Genomic DNA, 17,809 nt, shown 5'->3' with positions numbered 1-17,809 from the left:
TGCACTTGATTTTTCCAGGAGTGAAAATGCCCAAGCCAGGGCCTCTCCAGTAAGCAAGCTGATAATCCCACTCAGGCTTGGTTAGTGGTGTAGGACTACAGGCATAGCAGAAACTGGAGCCAACACTGATTTAGGAACCTACAAAATTTGTCGCAATCACCATTAAACTTGTCAGGCAGAAAGACTTTGGCCTTGTGGGCAGCAGGGGTTGGAGCTGAAGGCGCCACAGCTTTAGCTTGCAGGGCCACATTCTGTCCCTGTAGGGCAGCAACTTGGACCTGCAATGCCTATAGGGCTCCCACTATCTCCATTGCAGAGATATTAGTATTTGAAGAATCCATACACACTGTATCAGCTCTAGTTCTCTTATTGTCTGTGTTGGGGCTGCTCAAACTGTCAGTGATTAGGACACAGGTGGTCATGCCTATGGTTAGAGCAGGCATTAGGCATAGTGGTTACTGCAGGCATCAGTAGCCAGGAATTGGAATCCAGGGTCAGAGCTGGAGTCAGGAGCTCAGGCTCAGAAATACAGTCAGAGATCAAAATTGGAGACAAAGATGGGTACTGGGTTACCTGGAGTGAGGCAAGACTGGGTACAAGGCAGGAGCAGGAGCTCTCTCAGTCAGGGACAAATGCTTTGAGCAGTTGCTGAACTGCTGCTGCTATTGGGTTTTAGAGCCGGTCTGCTGACTCTTCCAACCAATCAAGTGGTGTATCCAGCTAGGCAGCTTATTATAGCCCAGCTACTCTCATTAGATTGTCCAAAGATGGACTCTGCTGTGGACCCTGCTTGCAGACTGGCTCTGCTACAGACCCATTCCTGACAAGGATATTCTCTTTATTGAGCAAATGGGAAGCAGATAGGATGGTCTGAGACACTGGGCCAGAAAGGGTTGAGCCTAGCAGGCTGAAATAATCCAAAATCAACCTTGAGGACATGTTTAAAGGTATATAAATGGTAATTAGGGTCATTCATTGTAAACAGCTAAGACTTTGAGGTTAAATCTTGCATTGTTAAAAGTTTGGAAGTAGATACATGTCTGTGATTACCTCTAATCTTGCTAGTGATTATCGATGTAACCAAATAGTTCCTGTCTGTTATTATATTGTTAATCAAAAATCAAAGGAAGATACATTGAAGTTCCATCTAAATGTCAGTAAGAATACAAGTGTTTTTATTTCTGTGAATGGTTGTAAATGGCCCATTACCTTTTGATAATTTAGCTAGTTACGGTGTGCATAGGACATATGAGATGATACTTCAAAGTCACAAGTAATCACCTATTAATTGTTCAAGGAGGTACCTACTGTCAAGAAGATATCAGCAAACCTGCACGGATCTATAAAAAAGTCTAGTGGATTGATCCTTTTTATCTCAGATCTGGACAAGAAATCTTGTCAGAGAAAGTTTGGATTGCAAGACTGGGGTCCCAGCACAAGCCTGGAATCACCCTACTAATTCTCATGGGAAAATCTGAACAAACTCTGTACATGGACTATTTAGTCTTCATTTCTCTGGACTGGATTTCTAACAAAGAAACTCTAAACAAGAACTGAAGACCCTCAAGCTATTTGAGTAATTTCAGAGACTTTCCAATTTAAGAACTTTGAAATTCAGTTCTCTCTACTTTGAAACTGACTTATAATTTTATTTTGATCTTTTTAGCCATTACCCTCTTTCCTTTTTTTTTCTAATACATATTAGTTTAGTTAATAAGCATTGGCTTTAAAGTGTGTATTTGGGTAAGATCTGAACTATTCATTGACTTGTTTGGTAAGGTGTCCGATCCTTTGGGATTACTAGAACTTTTTTTTACATATGATGATAAAGATTTTCAGTAATCCCCTTCATATTTGACTTGGCTATCTGGGGGCTAGCCAAAGGGCTGGATAATTTCAAGGAAACTGTGTTTTGTCTATTGAATGACCACTGTGGTGATCGGAAATTGTTTGTTGCTGGCCTGGTATGTCTTATGGAAGAGACACACAAGTATTTAGGGCTTTGCCTTCCCTATTCTTTGCAGTTTGCCCTGTTTAAACTCTCTCAATCTGGCTCCCTGGGAAGCCAACATCACAATGTCCCAAAACAGAGACGTTTCCCCCTTTGAAGTCACATGAAGTTACTAAAATATAAAAATGTGGAAGCCATAGTTTTGTATATGAAGGATTTTTTGATCTTTGCCAGCTTCTTCCTAATCATAACATTTTATGGCTTGTGGGATACAGGAGGTTAATCTGTTATTCTGACTAACTGGACCCATTGGAGTAAATTAGTATGCTGCAACTCTCAAAATGTAGGTCTCTTTTTCTTGCAGTTGCAACAATTCTGTCACAAATGTTGGAGAGTCACAGTTAAGTTCCTACCCTTCACATCCATTATTAATCATTCCTCTCATAGAGGATCCCCTGTAGCTTCTTTCTGCAGGCATTGAATCATCAATGTCAAAATCAAATAGGCTGGGTTCACGGGCAATTATTCAATTTTTTATTATCTGAATGTCCTCCCATGATGTAACTAGTTCCAGCTTTTAACTGATTTTCTAACATTTTCACCCTGTTGACCCTTTTCAAACTATGTTCAGCAATTGAAACATTATTTTGTATCAAGTGCATGTCAATATTCAAAAATTTACAACTGACCTCTGTCCTGATGCAGTTGCAATAGGTGATGGTCCATTAGGGACACGTGGTTCTTCACAAGTACTCATTTCCATTATTACTTTATCCAGGGACTTGAAAAATACACAAAAAAATTTGGTACAAATTTTACTTTACTGCAGTAAATTATTAGATAACAGATATCTCAAAATTAAAAAATAGTAAGAACATTAAGTAAAAATCTTTCATAAAAATTCTTTGGTATAGCATTTTACTAGAAAACCTTTAGCAGAATACATAACAATTTACATTTTTGGACTTTTGTTTATACAATACTTATATCAGATATCACTTTTTTTCAACTCTACTAGACTTTCACAGTCATGTATAAACTCTATATACTTCTTGATTTCTAGTCCATGAAATATTTTATCCATCACATTGTAGTATATTTCTCAAAGGCTGAATTCTGAATGGGTATAAAATGAGGAAGACATTTGATTTTCTCTACACACAGTCTGTCCTTTCAGTGTGAAGTTTCACATAATATTAGGTTTTATGCCCTTTGAATTTTCTCTAGGTTTTTTTTTTTTTTTTTTTTTTTCCCTCCAGGCATTTTTACTAGAAAGTGTTTGAAACTGGTCTATTGTTGAAATTCATCAACGGCCTCCAGACTTTTTTTGTTGATATCTTTAAAACATTTTGTATCTACAAGAAAACTGGCAGAGGTGAATCTTCAATCAATTTGGTATAATTTGCAGTTTTTCAGACATAATATACAACGGTCATCTTTGCCATTATTTTTTCATAACAGAGACTGGACTTTTCAAAAAGGAGCCTAAGAGAGTGAGACACTCAAATCCCATTGAGATTGAAGGATATAATTAAATAGCTCAACTGCACCTTGCCTAATAATTTAACAAATGATCGAAAAAAAAGAACACACTGTCATTCCCAGGAAGAGAATATCTAAATGCAGAAGCAGTATCCTTGCCCATTGATTTTAAAAACGGTCATAGCTTAAATTTATAACAACAGCTAAGGAGAATACCTATTTTTTAAACTCAGCTCCTGCAACCTTTTTTCCCTCTAGTCTGGCCTACTGCAACTTTGCCCCCTCTCAAGTCTGTTAAAAAATGTACTGCTAAGATTATCTTCTTGGCCCATCGTTCTGACTTCACCCACTCATTATGAGTCTCTCCATGGCTCCCCAGTTCCACCACATATATAAACATCTTGCCCTTACCTTCAAGTTCCTTCAGAATTTTGCCTTGTCATACCCATCAGCTCTATTATCTCACTCCTTCACTCTTATGATACCAGCTTCAATCTCCCAGTTCTCCCACAAACACCTTTGCTTTTTTCTTTCCTGCTGCTCCTGATACATTGAACGCCCTTCCGCCTCCCAAAAATTTCATAAACTTATCTGATTCCTTAAAATTAACTCTATGATGCCTACAATGTGCAGCTAGCTGATACAAGCTGAAACTACAGCTAATTGCTTACCTTGCTCAATGAATAACAAAAAAGACTGAAAATACAAAAGAAACCCCCACTGCACAAATAAAATATACTTATCTAACTCAACATCTCTACCCCTTCTCTCTTTGTTTCACTAATCTCTTACGTCTTTTCTTAAAATAAGGTAGTAAGATCTGTGGATCAGGGACTACATTGTACTATATGCCTGTATAGTACCCAGCACAATGGGGCCCTGACTTGACTGGGCTACTGTAATACAAATAAACAATGCAGCTTGCCTAAGGCTTTACCAAATAGATGCCCCACTAAAAAGACTGGTAATCACTTTTATTTTGGTGCAGAAAATTGCTACACAGAGTCTGTGCCAGAGTCCTTCTTGAAATTATTTTGCATAACAAGTACAAATAGAAAGGCCAATTTAATTGTGAGCAAAAAGAACTTAAAACATTTGCCACGTTAAAAGACTGATTTCTTGAAAGTCTTTGTTTTTAACAAAAAGACAATTGATTTCTGGCAAGCGCACCACTAACTACATGACTACCTAAACCACATATAAATAGAGGTGCAAACTTAAGCTAAACCTTGCTGTGCAGGGTGCAAACAGGTGAGCCTGCACTCTGATCACTCAGATATTAATTATTCCCCCTGGAGAAAGCTGACGGGGGTAACTAGTCTATCAGGGTGGCCAGCTGAACCAATTACCCCATCAGCCCAGGGCTGACAAGAAGAGGCACAAAAGGAAGTGCAAGAGGTTCAAGGAAGGAACAGGGTTAGCCAGGCCTAGCCATACAGAGGATCAGGGTAGGGAGACCTCTGTTTCCCTCAAGCCCTAGTGAGAGGGCCAAAAGGTAGGTTAACAATGCAAATAAACTGACAGAAGAAGGGCAGTGTGGACATGAACCACCACAGTAATTGCTGCGGTATCTGTAAGTTGATCTAACATAGTCAACTTACATTTTTAGTGCAGACATGCTCTTAGCTAACAACCAGGCATTGCCATTTTAGGTCACAGTATGTGATCTTTAAGAATGGCATATCTTAAACTACTTTCCTGATCTTGCAGTCGCACTTCATAATCAAGCAGTTGAATCAGAACACAATTGTATTACTTTAACTTCTGTGATGTCTGGGGAGAAGTTTATTCCTGGTACCTCAGAATCTGGAGAATTCTCTCTCTCTGATCTCAGGCCCATCAGGGGTTGGTAGGGGAACCCAGACCCACCCACTCCACTGGGTTCCAGCTCAGGACTCTGTAGCCAGACAAGCAGGTTCAGGGTTCCCAGACACTGACAGAGCCCTGAGCTCCTTCCTACCTTCACCCTAGCCTCTGCAGGCTCAGCTGTTGGTCTGTTCATCTCTTCTTGGGGTATCATCCCTGGGTGGCTCTATAGCAGTTTGTTGATAGGAGTTCTTTTTTCCAGCCTGCTTCTCAGTCCTTTTTATCCTTCCAGCTGCTCTGAGGCTGCAGTGGCCAGCAGTGCCTGTATTAACCCTTTGGTTGCTGGGCCAGCGTAGAGTACATATACCCCATTATGATATTATTTGTGAAGTCATGTGTAAAAGCAAGCCAAAAATGGCTGAAAATTTAAAAATTGGATTGTAACAGACCAGAAATACCAGTGATAATTTATGATTGGTGATATTCAAAACAAAAGGAGTTCTGAACCATGCCTGTAGCTGCTCCCATCACTTCACATTGACTCAACAGACATTCTAGTCTTCAGAGTGATGTCTGAGGTTAGTGTGTATGCTGGTTGTGTTGTTCTGCAGATAGATGTGTTATTTGTGTATGAGTTGTGTTATGTTGGGAGAGGTGTGTGGATTTGTACAGGCAGTGAAAGAGTGGGTGTTGCAGTAAGAGGCTATGTGTATTTGGGGTTGTTGCGTATGCTGGTTGTGTTCATTTGCATGTAGGGGGACTGTATTGCTAGTTTTGTGTTATTTGTCTGAGTGGCAGTGGGACACAAGTGTGGCAAGTGGGCCAAGTAATCCACCATCTATGCAGTCGCCTTAATACAACCAATTAAAATGCTGCATGCAAATTAGCTGTTGAGTAAAGGTAATAATTGGTTACGTTACCGCTGATATCACAATGGCCTAGGAGTCTTGGCATGGCACAGATACTTGCCTTACTATAGCTGTACACTGCAAGGGTGTAATTTGTAAAGTCAAAACAGCTAAGAACTTAAAACCTGGACAGTAGAAGATCGCAAAACCCAGTGATGATTCAACCTGGTACTATGCTGAACGAAACAGCTCTCAACTATGATTGCAGCTGCTTTCATCACTTCACAATAACTCAACAGACATTTTAGGCTTCTGAGTGATACAAAGAATGACATTCCTGAAAAATTATTATATAGAGCTCCTTTTTGGGTTGATTTCAGAACTTACCAGACAGATTGGATGAGTTTTCAATTTTGTCCATGGTATCTGCAAGATAAACATTATGCTAAAGCAAATTAAACAAACACTAACGAAAATATGTAGTAACCAAGGCATCTTTTAGCATTTTTATTTTCTAGATACAAAAATAAAATTTACACCGAACTGCTAGAGTTGCATGTGATTATTTGAAACTAAAATTATTATTTGTTATTTGTATTAGGTGAGAAATATACATCATTTAACACACAAAGTCATGTGGCCACCAGGAAATGTAGTTTAGGAGCTACTGGTAGTAGAAAGGAAAAAGGACTGAAAAATTAATCTGTCTCTAACTTTGTGTTGCCAGGCAAAAGAGAAGTCTAACAGTTTTTCACATTCCTGCCTTAAAAACAAAATAAAAAGCCACATTTGCTATGTTACGTTATAAATCACCATAGTTTGCTTTCTCAATTCCCATTCTAGCATGCTCTGGGAGAGAGGATGGCAGCAGAGCTGTGTATCACATCACTTCCTAGCAACAGGGACTGAAGGAGCATCATCCACTGGCTCCAAAGAGAGTTATGTCCAATTCTCAGGCAGAGTACGTCACCATAATGTATGGCTTCTGATGGACGGGAAAGGGTAAAAAAAGATGATGCCATATGAAAGAAACTGGCAGAAAAAGTCACACACAAAAGAGGGTCAGAGAGAACAAAGAATAATTAAAGCAGGCAGTATGACATAGTCAAAGAAAACGCCAATAGCTTTCTCCACAAAAATGTACAATCCCTAGCTCCATTTGAAAGTGTATAGGAGGAAAATTCCACTTGGATAAAGAAAAAATAATTAAATCACTGCTCATTTTCATTGCTTCTGTCATAGCCTTACAAGGGACAACAACTAAGAAAAATTTCTAATATCTACTGCCTCTTCCTCCTTTTATGAAACCGTTAAACAATACTTACAGCAAATTTTTAACATTATGAAAAAGGCCTTATTTAATTTGCGATATTGTGGAAATTGTAGATCCCACAATATTGGGTATCTATCGCAATTCTGATTTTAATTAGCACAGCCCACAACGCATACATTTTGAGGTTTGCAACACACACTTTTTTCCCCATTAGTACAATAGAATCACAGTTATCTGAGCTAATAGCGGCTGGGACTTTGGCTGTCAGCCCCGTGTGTTAATAACTGTAATATAGTTGCAGCAAAATGTCTGATTATCAACAAAAATAGCTGGCATAGCATAATACTTGAGTGTTTACATTGTTCCAGCAAATTTTTCTTAAACAAATAGATCTTCTCTGGCTTTTCCAAATTACCGCAAATAATAAAGGTCCATTACTACTTTTCCGCGATTATCCATGTTTTGTTCACAACTCAGCTGCAATTATTTGACAATCATCCCGCAATTCAAGTAGGAACTTAATTATGAAACTCAGAATTAGCATTTCTGACCTCCTGAAAATAAGTTTTAATAAGAAGGCAGAAAAGATGGAAAAGAGACAAAGTCTTGATTAATTATTGTTACATAATACAATAATAAATATGCATAATAAAATGCTCACCCTAATAGCTGCTTTATTGCAAAAGACCTTGTTTATAGCAAGCCATGTTGGAAGATCCAGCATGTTCTGAAGTACCTCTTCATCCAACTCTAAGTTGGTCAGCTGACCTTCCCCCTTCAGTGTGCTCAGATTGATCTTGTCAGGTGACAGGTTTTTGGTGAACCTAAAAGAGAATATGTATTAAAACTTCAGTTAATGTCGCACAGAGCAATTAGCTATCCAGGTCATAGCTCACAATTCATATAAATTGGCAAAATAATAATCAGAAAAGAACAGGCTTTAAAGTACAGTTAGACTTGGTAAAAATGGCCCTAAGAAGTTTCACTGGTATTTGTCCCTCAATTACTTCCATATCAAACCTGATCCATTTACAAGTAAACAAATGGACTCTAATAATTAAGATATATTCTTTCTGGGTCATCAGGAATAAAGATTTTATACTTAGAATTTGGTTAACGATTCTTTTGAAGTTATGTGAGCCAGAACAGAATCTGGCTCTTTCTCTTTATAACTGTTTTGGCTCTGTAGGGCTAACAGGAAAAAAACTAGTGAAAATGTATTTTTTCCTTAAATAAGCAGATATGACCATGAATACATTTAGGCGGCAGATCTTTTGAGTAAGAAGGTGCTATTTTTTACAAAATCACTTTTCTGATTTTACTCGCACTTTAAACTTGACAAAATAATCTTGTATAAACTATACTTAAAATATTCACAAGAGTTTAATTTCAGAATTTATCAAGAACATATGATAGAAACTGTTCTATTGCATAGGATTCTGGTATATTTACCATGTCGCAATTCAAAGCCAGGATTACAAATCCAACCATAAATGTTTTTTTGTCAGAATATACTTTCAAGTGTCACAATCTGACTATACTGCAAGGTCCTCTCTATTTTTAAAACTGAGAAATCTCGAAGATGACACATATACAGTACATGTTATACTATTTTATTTAAAGCAATCATAATTTACTTAAACCAATACAACAGTTTGTGCCAATCAATGCATACCTTAGTGACGTATATGGCAAAGCTGAGCACACTTGGCTAAACTTACCTATCTACCTAGGTTCTTATATCATACAAAGCACATGCTTTAGCTGCTTTGCTCGATCAGGACCTGAGTGCCTAACTTTCTGCCATGGAAGTCTGTTTATGCTCCACAACTTGGGCTCTCATTTTACAGCTTCAGATAGCACAGAACATGACCACATCCACTGAATGTGATTTGGGTCCTTTCAGTAGCAGATGGCCACTGTTGGTATTTGACAGAAGGATGGCAAAATATTTCAGGCATCATGACTTTGCTGCAGTGTCCATGCCAGGTGCAGCTCATATTTTTTTCTCCGAACTGGGAGAGACTGGTTCCTAAGAAAACTGTCAGGTTTCCTGTTAGGCTGGGTGTTTTCTGGTATACTTTCCCCCCCCCACTAGTCTCCAATTACTGCTGAAAATGTCTGGCAAGCACTTTCCCAGTTTGATTCTTACATTATGTTCCAGGGTTATCAACATTTATAAGCACATTACCCTGCTTAATAAAACCAAAATGCCCAACACACATTCACCAATTTAAGGTTCCTGTTAGGGACATGGGATGTCATGTCACTCAACTAGACATCATAACCACATATAATCCAATCACTACCTACCAGTTTAAGTACAACTTTATATTTTCAAGACTAAAAGGAATGCAAGAAAGTGTTAGATTCATTGATTCCAAGGCCAGAAAGGACCATTGTGATCATCTAGTCTGACTTTTTGTAGAACTTCCCCAAATTAATTCCTACAGTGTATCTTGATTTAAACATAGTCAGTGATGGAGAATCCACCATGACCCTTTCTATATTGTTCCAATAGTTAATTGCGTTTCTGCTAGACTGAAGAGCCCATTATTGACTACTTGTTAATCAAGTACAGATTTACAGATTATAATCAGCACATTCCTTCACCTTCTCTTTGTAAAGCTAAACAGATCAATAGAATTGTGTACACCAGAACTGAACACAGTATTTCAGCAATGGTCATACCAGTGCCAAATGGTAAAACAAAGAGGTAAAATAACCTCTCTCTCTAATCCTACTCGAGAGTCCCGTTTCTTTGATCCTAGATGTATACTTTTACATTTAGCATATTGAAACATGTTTCCTTGCACTCAGTTTATTAAGAGATCCAGACTACTTTGGAGAAGTGACCTGTCCTCTTTGTTATTTACCTCTCCTCCATTTTTGTGTCCTTTGCAAACTTTATTAGTGATGATTTTATGTTATTTTCCAGGTCATTGAAAAAAATTTTAAACAGCATTAGGCCAAGAACCAATCCTCGTAGAATCCCACTGGAAACACACCTCAATGATGATTCCCAATTTGTAACTACATTTTCAGACTTATCAGTTAGCTAGGTTTTATTCCATTTAATGTACGTTACGTTAATTTTATAGCATTCTAGTTTTTTAATCAAAATGCATTGTGGTACCAAGTCAAATGCCTTACAGACATCTATGTATATTATGCCAATGCGATTACCTTTATAAACCAAACATGCAATCTCATAAAAAAAAGATATCAACTTAGTTTGACAGGATTCATTTTCCATAAACTCACTTTGATTTGCATTAATTACATTACCCGCCCTTAATTCTTTATTAATTCAGTCCTGTATCAGCTGCTCCATTATCTTTCCTGGGATTGATATCAGGCTGACAGGCCTACAATTACACAGGTCATCCCATTTACACTTTTTAAAAATTGGCACTTCAGCTTTTTTCCAGTTTTATGGGGCTTCCCCAGAGCTACAGCTGAAACCCAACGAGTTAAAGAAAGGTGTTTTCTTTTTTCCTTTTTAAGGACAGAGAGATTGTTCATTACTGTAAGATACTTTAAAGAGGTTTCTTTTCTGAATATGTCAAGTTTGTGATTACCTAGCAACTTCATTTTTAAAAAATGTAAATAAACCTAAACAAATTGCTTCTGATTGAATTATAATTTTGTTATTTGTTAGTTACTTAAACAATAACTACCATTCAGAAACAAACATTGGCACAAATCTGGAACTACTGTAAAGACGACCGCAAGTATTTTCAAGATTATGAAGAGAAGGTTATTCATCCTGTGCAGTAACTGTGGTTCTTCAAGATGTGTCCCCCTATGGGTGCTCCACTCTAGGTGTGCTTGCACATCAAGAGTGGAGATTTTAGGTAGTAGTGTTTGTTTGGCCCACATATGCACTCTCCCCATCTCATACCCTGAACCTATATAGCACTGCACGTGCAAACCACCCTCAGTTCCTTCTTTTCCGCAGAGCTCGTTGGAAAGAACTCTGAAGTAGAGGAGAGGACAGCTGGTAGTGGAGCACCCATAGGGGGACACGCCTCAAAAGAACCACAGTTATTGTACAGGGTAAGTAACATTCTCCTCTTCTTTGAGTAGTGTCCCTATGGGTGCTCCACTCTAGGTGACTGTGCAGCAGGTAGTTCCTCTAAGAATGGAGTGGAGCTTTGGAGTTCAGTTGAGAACTGAGCGTAAAACAGTGGAGCCAAATATGTTATCAGACACTGAATCATGAGTAACTGCATGATGTTCAGCAAATGTATGAGCAGATGTCCAAGCTGAGACTCTACATATTTCTGTGGTCAGAACATTTTTCAGGAAGGCTATGTAAGTGGAGAGGAATCTTGTGGAGTGAGTTCGTATTCTAGAAGGAAGTTGAAGATTGTGAAACCAATAGCAGTAGGTAATGAAGTTAGATATCCATCTAGATAGTCTTTGTTTGGAGATTGAGGATCCCTTGGATCTGTCCACAATGGAGAGAAATAGTCCAGGAGATTTCCGGAAGGGCTTATTCCTATCTAAATAAAAGGTTAGTGCTCTTCTGAGATTGAGTGTGTGCAATGTCGCATCTCTTTTGTCTTGATGTGGTTTCTGAAAGAAAACTAGGAGCTGGATTAGTTGATTTATGTGGAAGTCTGAAGATATTTTCAGTAGGAATATGGGGTGCAGCTGTAGTGTGACCTTGTCTTTAAAATAAATTGTAAAAAGGGGGTATGCCATTACAGCCCCTCTCTCTCTCACACACACTCTTTGAGCAGAAGTAATGGAGAAAATGCAGTTTTCATAGAGGTATAAAAGGTAGCAGGTGGCCATGGGTTCAAAGGGAAGTCTTGGAAGACACCTAAGGAAAAAAAACAGGGTTACTTACCAGTAACTGTTGTTCTTCGAGATGTGTTGCTCATATCCATTCCATTATAGGTGTGTGACTGCCCCGTGCACAGATTCCCGGAACTTTTTTCCCCTTAGCAAGCCCCGTAGGGTCAGCTCAGGCGCCCCCTGGAGTACCGCGCTCATGCCGTGGTACATAGGGTGCTGCCGACCCCGCGGGCCCTCAGTCCCTTCTTTCTGCCAACTCCAACAGCAGGGACGGAGGGTGGGTGTGGAATGGATATGAGCAACACATCTCGAAGAACAACAGTTACTGGTAAGTAACCCTGTTTTCTCTCTTCGAGTGATTGCTCATATCCATCCCATGATAGGTGATTAAATAGCCATACCTTGGAGGTGGGTAGGAGTTAATGGTGAGTTGCTCTCATCAGCACGGCTCTGCCGAATTCCGCGTCCTCCCTTGCTTGCTGTACAATGGTGTAGTGGGATGCGAAGGTGTGGACCGACGACCAGGTCGCTGCTCTGCAAATGTCCTGCAGGGGCACTCCTCCCAGGAAGGCTGCCGATGAGGCCTGGGCTCTGGTTGAGTGCGCTGTTACAGCTCCTGGAAGCAGCACCTTCACCCGCTCGCAACAGGTCTTGATGCAGGCAGTGATCCAGGCGGAGATGCGCTGGGTGGAGACAGGTGAGCCTTTCATCCAGTCCGCCACTGCCACGAACAACTGCGTTGACTTCCGGAATAGCCTGGTCCTCTCGATGTAGTAGGCCAGGGCTCGTCTGACATCCAGGGAGTGCCATCTCCGCTCCTCCTCCGAACCGTGCGGTTTAGAAAAAAACACGGGGAGGAAGATATCCTGGTTATAATGAAACTGAGACACCACCTTAGGCAGGAAAGCCGGGTGGGGCGTCAGTCGGACCTTATCCTTGTAGAAGACAGTGTAGGGGGGCTCCGAGGTTAAAGCCCTTATCTCAGAGACCCTCCTAGCCGATGTAATGGCCACTAGGAAGGATACCTTCCAAGAGAGGAAGAGCAACGGGCATGTAGCCGTGGGCTTGAAGGGGAGTCCTATCAACATGGTGAGGACCAGGTTCAAGTCCCAGGGAGGCACCGGGTCGCGGACCTGGGGATATAGCCTCTCCACCCCTTTGAGGAACCTAGCTGACAAGGGGTGTGAAAATAAGGATCTGCCCTCCATCGGCTGGTGGAAGGCCAAGACAGCCGCCAGGTGCACCCAAAGAGAGGCCAGGGCTAAGCCCTGAAGCTTCAAGTGAAGGAGGTACTCCAAAATCACCTGTATTGGCGAGGAGCTTGGTAGGATGCCCCGTGACTGAGCCCAACAGGTAAAACGCTTCCACTTGGCTCGGTACACCACCTGGGTGGAAGGTTTCCTGCTGCTAAGCAGGACCTGCTATACTTGCATGGAGCAGGCTCTCTCTCCCTCCATCAGCCACAGAGTCTCCAAGCTATCAGGTGACGGAGTCCAGGTCCGGGTGGAGCAGGCGACCCTGGTCCTGGGAGAGCAGGTCGTAACGCCTCGGGAGTGGCAGGGGCGTGTCTATGGACAGGTCCAGCAACATGCTGAACCAGTACTGTCTCGGCCAAGCTGGGGAGATCAGTATGATATCCGCCTTGTCTCTCTTGATCTTCAAGAGGACTCTGGGTAGCAAGGGAATGGGGGGAAATGCATACATGAGGGTCCCCGTCCAGTCTATAAGGAACGCGTCGGAGATGGAGCCTGGCTCGCGACCCCGGAGCGAGTAGAACCTCGGGCATTTCCTGTTCCAGGACGACGCGAACAGGTCCAGTCGGGGAACACCCACTTGTGGAAGACGGAAGCTACCACCTCCGAGAGTAGTGACCAATCGCATCGGGGAAGGAACGATCTGCTGAGGCGGTCCGCCTCGTCGTTCCTGACCCCCGGGAGGTGAGAGGCAGATATATGAAAGTCGTGTCTCACCGCCAAGTCCCAAAGTTGTATGGCCTCCTAGCAAAGGGCCGAGGAGTGCGCTCCCCCCGCCTGTTCATATAGAACATGGCTGCTGTATTGTCCGTTAGGACCTGTATCACTCTGCCCTTGAGGAACCAGAGGAAGACCTTGCATGCCAGGCGGACTGCCCTGAGTTCCCTGACATTGATGAGGAACGACATCTCACCTGGTGACCAGCGCCCTTGGGTGCTCAGGTTGCCGGTGATGTGCGCTCCTCACCCCACATCTGAGGCATGCGTGATCAAAGTCACAGACGGTATTACTTCCCTGAAGGGAACTCCCTTCAAACAACTCCCTTGGGTCCTTCCACCATAGTAGGGAAGACAATATCTGGGTGGGCAATGTGACCATCCTGTTCAGAGGGTGCCTGACTGGGGCGTACACTGATGCTAGCCACATCTGGAGAGGCCTGAGTTTGAGGCGAGCTAACCTCACCACGTACGTGCAGGCTGCCATGTGTCCCAACAGCTGGAGGCACCGCCTGGCTGTGGAGGTCATCTATTATGGCAGGCATTGCCTCAAAACGAGGCCTTGGGAGGAAGGCTCTGGCCTGGGTGGCAATCTAGTGTGACCCCAATGAACTCTATGTGCTGCACCGGGATGAGAATGGACTTCTGCTAGTTGATGAGCAGCCCCAGGTTGGTGCACGCTGCGCACGTGAGCTCGAGGCTGTTCCTGACGTAGGCCCTGGACCTGCCCCAGATTAGCCAGTCATCCAGGTACAGGAATATCTGAACTCCCTTGCGGCGCAGGTGGGCCGCTACTACTGCCATACATTTTGTAAATACCCTGGGGGCGGATGAAAGGCCAAAGGGCAGGGCTGAAAACTGGTAGTGGCCACCAGCTACCATAAACCGTAGGAACCTTCTGTGTCCTGGGAGGACAGAAATATGAAAGTATACGTCCTTTAAGTCGAGGGCAGCATACCAGTCCTCTGGATTTAGGGTAGGAATGATAGAGGCTAGGGAGACCATCCGGAACCTGAGGCGTCTGATGAACTTGTTCAGACGGCGGAGATCTAGAATGGGCCTCAGACCCCCCTTGGACTTGGGGATTAGGAAATACCGGGAATAAAAAGCCTTTCCCCTTTCCCATGGGGGAACCTCTTCCACCGCTCCTAGCTGGAGGAGGGAGCAGACTTCCTGAGTGAGGAGCTGCTCGTGAGAGGGGTCCCTGAAGAGGGACTGGGTAGGAGGGGAGTCTGGAGGGAAGGCCGTCAGCTGTAGGGCATAGCCCCTGCGAACTATACCAAGGACCCATCGGTCCGAAGTAATGCTTTGCCAGTGGGCATAATATGGCCTGAATCTGTGGGCAAAGGGCCGGTTGAGATCCAGGAGGAAAGGAAGAGTGCCACCCTTGTGCGCACCGTCAAAAGGATTTTTTATTATTTTGGCCCTTATTAGGGCTTTGCTGGGCCCCCGCCGAAGACCCTGAATGGTCACGGCGGTTGGGGCCTCGGAACCGCTCCCGACCCCTGCTGGGTTGAGCGGGTCTGGGGGGTTGCCTTGGAGGCGGCTAAGGCTGCCGCTGGGCGTGAGGCCGAGACTGATGCCTCGAGGCCTGTGGGGTGTAGAGCCCTAGGACTGCAGCGTAGCCCTAGAATCTTTCAGGACATGCAGCTTGTCATCGGTCTTGTCCGAAAAGAGGCCAGCACCATCGAATGGGAGGTCTTGTATGGTCTGCTGGGCCTCTTGGGACAACCCCGACAACTGAAGCCACGAGGATCATCTCATGACTATGGCTGAGGCCATAGCCCTGCTGGCAGCGTCCGCCGCATCGCTGGAGGAATGCAAGGCCGCTCCTGCCACCGCAGCGCCCTCCTCGATGACAGTCGAGACGTCCGCCGCTTTATCCTGGGGTAAAACCTGCGGGAGGATCTCAGCGAGTCTCTGCAGTGAGGACCAGAGGTTGAGGTTGTACCTCCCGAGGAGTGCTTGGTGGTTTGCAATCCTCAGCTGCAAAGATGCTGTTGTATAGACCTTGTGGCCAAACAGGTCTAGTTTTTTGACTTCTTTATTCTTGGGGGTGTTACCCTGGGCCCCCTGTCTATCCCTCTGGTTCACCACATCCACCACTAAGGAGCATGGCGCAGGGTGATTATATAAGTACTCAACCCCCTCGGTGGGTACAAAGTTTTCTTTCTCGGCTCCCTTGGCAGTAGGGGTAACCGAGGCAGGGGTTTGCCAGAGGGATTTTGCTAACTTGAGCACCCTCTCGTGGACGGGGAGGTCTACTCTAGATGGGCCTACCATCCCAGAAACCCCGAATAGGGGGTCGTCGTCCTCCTCTGAGAGCTCTTTTAGTTCCAAATTCAGGTTGCTAGCAACTCTTTTTAGCATGTCCTGATGAGCTCTGAAGTCAGGAAATGGAGCCTTACGGTCCCGGGAGGTGGCATCAACGGGGGATGAGGAGGATGATTGAGTAAGTGGCCCTGTGGAGGGGCCTTCCTCTGGGTCTGATCCCCCTTTGGAGGGATGGCCCTTGTCCTGCTGGGTCGTAGGGGGAGGTGGTGGCGGGGCCACTGATGAGTGGAGCGAGGCGGTAGCCTGGCCCACCTGTGTCCCCCAGGGACCCCAATATGGCCACTGCCAAGGCCCCTGAGGCCATGCTGAAGTTGGCATCGGTACTGACTGGGACACCCGGTGCCGAGATCTGGATCCGGAACCGCTGGACCTCCGCTTACTTCCCCTTGCGGAAGAGCGGCTCCTGGAGGATGACAAAGGTGAATGTCGGTGCCGTCGTGTGCAGTGCCGGCGTGGAGAGGAGTTACTGGAGATGGAATGTCTTCTCCCTCTCGACGACTTGCGTCGACACTTCCTCCCCCCCGGGAGTGGGAGCGGTGCCGACGCGAAGATCGGGACCGTGACGATCGGTGCCGACCAGAGGAGCGGGACCATCCGCGAGATGTCGTGCAGGCCAGTGCCGAGGAGTCGGTCCCGGACGTGTCAGCGTCGGCGCCGATGCCGAAGGCATCGGTGCCAGTGGTAATGGTGGTGCTGGTGCCGGAGGGGCCGGTACCGGTGGTGCCGGTATCGAGATATAGGGCACCGGGATCTGCGCCGGGGATTGAGACCGGTGCCGTGAGCTGCGGTGCCGAGATGGGCTCTCCATGGAGGACTGGGAGGTAGCCCTATGCAAGCTCCTTGACCGCCCTCGGTGCTGCGGTGTTGAGGAGCTCGAGGACTCAGTGCCGGAGCTGGGAGGGGAGCCCGCACTCTCTACCCTCCTTGACCGTCTGGGGGGAGACTTGGACTCCTGTCTCCGCCAACCACTGGGCCGCCCAGCGCGAGTTTACCCCAAGACGCAGGTCCCCTAGCCCTCGGCCGAGGGAGGGGATGGAGGCGTGGGCAGGGCCATGACGGCGCGTGCCGCGGCGAATGCCTCCAGCGTTGACGGCCCTTGCAAGGGCACTACCCCACTCCGCAGAGTCGGGGAAGGCTCCCTGCGTGGAGATGCCAGTGCCGGAGTAATCTCGACGGCACGTGGCTGGGGCATCTCCTGACTCCCCGGGGGCCGGGTAGGCGGTGCAGGGAGAGTCTCGGCGCGTGGAGTCCTTGGGGCGCTTCAGTGCTGGGCCCTGGGTCGACGACGCCGGTGCCGGAGGAGCGCTCCGCACCGAGGAGACGCTTGGTGCCACAGGGGA

General features: G+C 44.7%; 1 protein-coding gene across 2 annotated transcripts in view; it reads right to left on the bottom strand.

Annotated features, from left to right (window-relative positions):
- Nucleotides 1–17,809, bottom strand: part of BLTP3B (bridge-like lipid transfer protein family member 3B) — a 95,543-nt gene that overhangs the window by 42,641 nt on the left and 35,093 nt on the right. For both annotated transcript variants that reach the window (XM_067559734.1, XM_067559736.1), the window contains 3 exons: nt 8,022–8,184; nt 6,475–6,513; nt 2,641–2,732 (listed from right to left, as the gene is read on the bottom strand). In XM_067559734.1, the coding sequence (XP_067415835.1) occupies nt 2,641–2,732; nt 6,475–6,513; nt 8,022–8,184 (294 nt within the window). The remainder of the gene's footprint in view (nt 1–2,640; nt 2,733–6,474; nt 6,514–8,021; nt 8,185–17,809) is intronic.

Source organism: Emydura macquarii, unplaced genomic scaffold (genome assembly GCF_026122565.2).
Source record: "Emydura macquarii macquarii isolate MOO-44397 ecotype Brisbane River unplaced genomic scaffold, CSIRO-AGI_Emac_v2 contig_2205, whole genome shotgun sequence".
Classification (NCBI taxonomy): Eukaryota; Metazoa; Chordata; order Testudines; family Chelidae; genus Emydura; species Emydura macquarii.
This window is presented reverse-complemented; position numbering and strand designations above follow the sequence as displayed.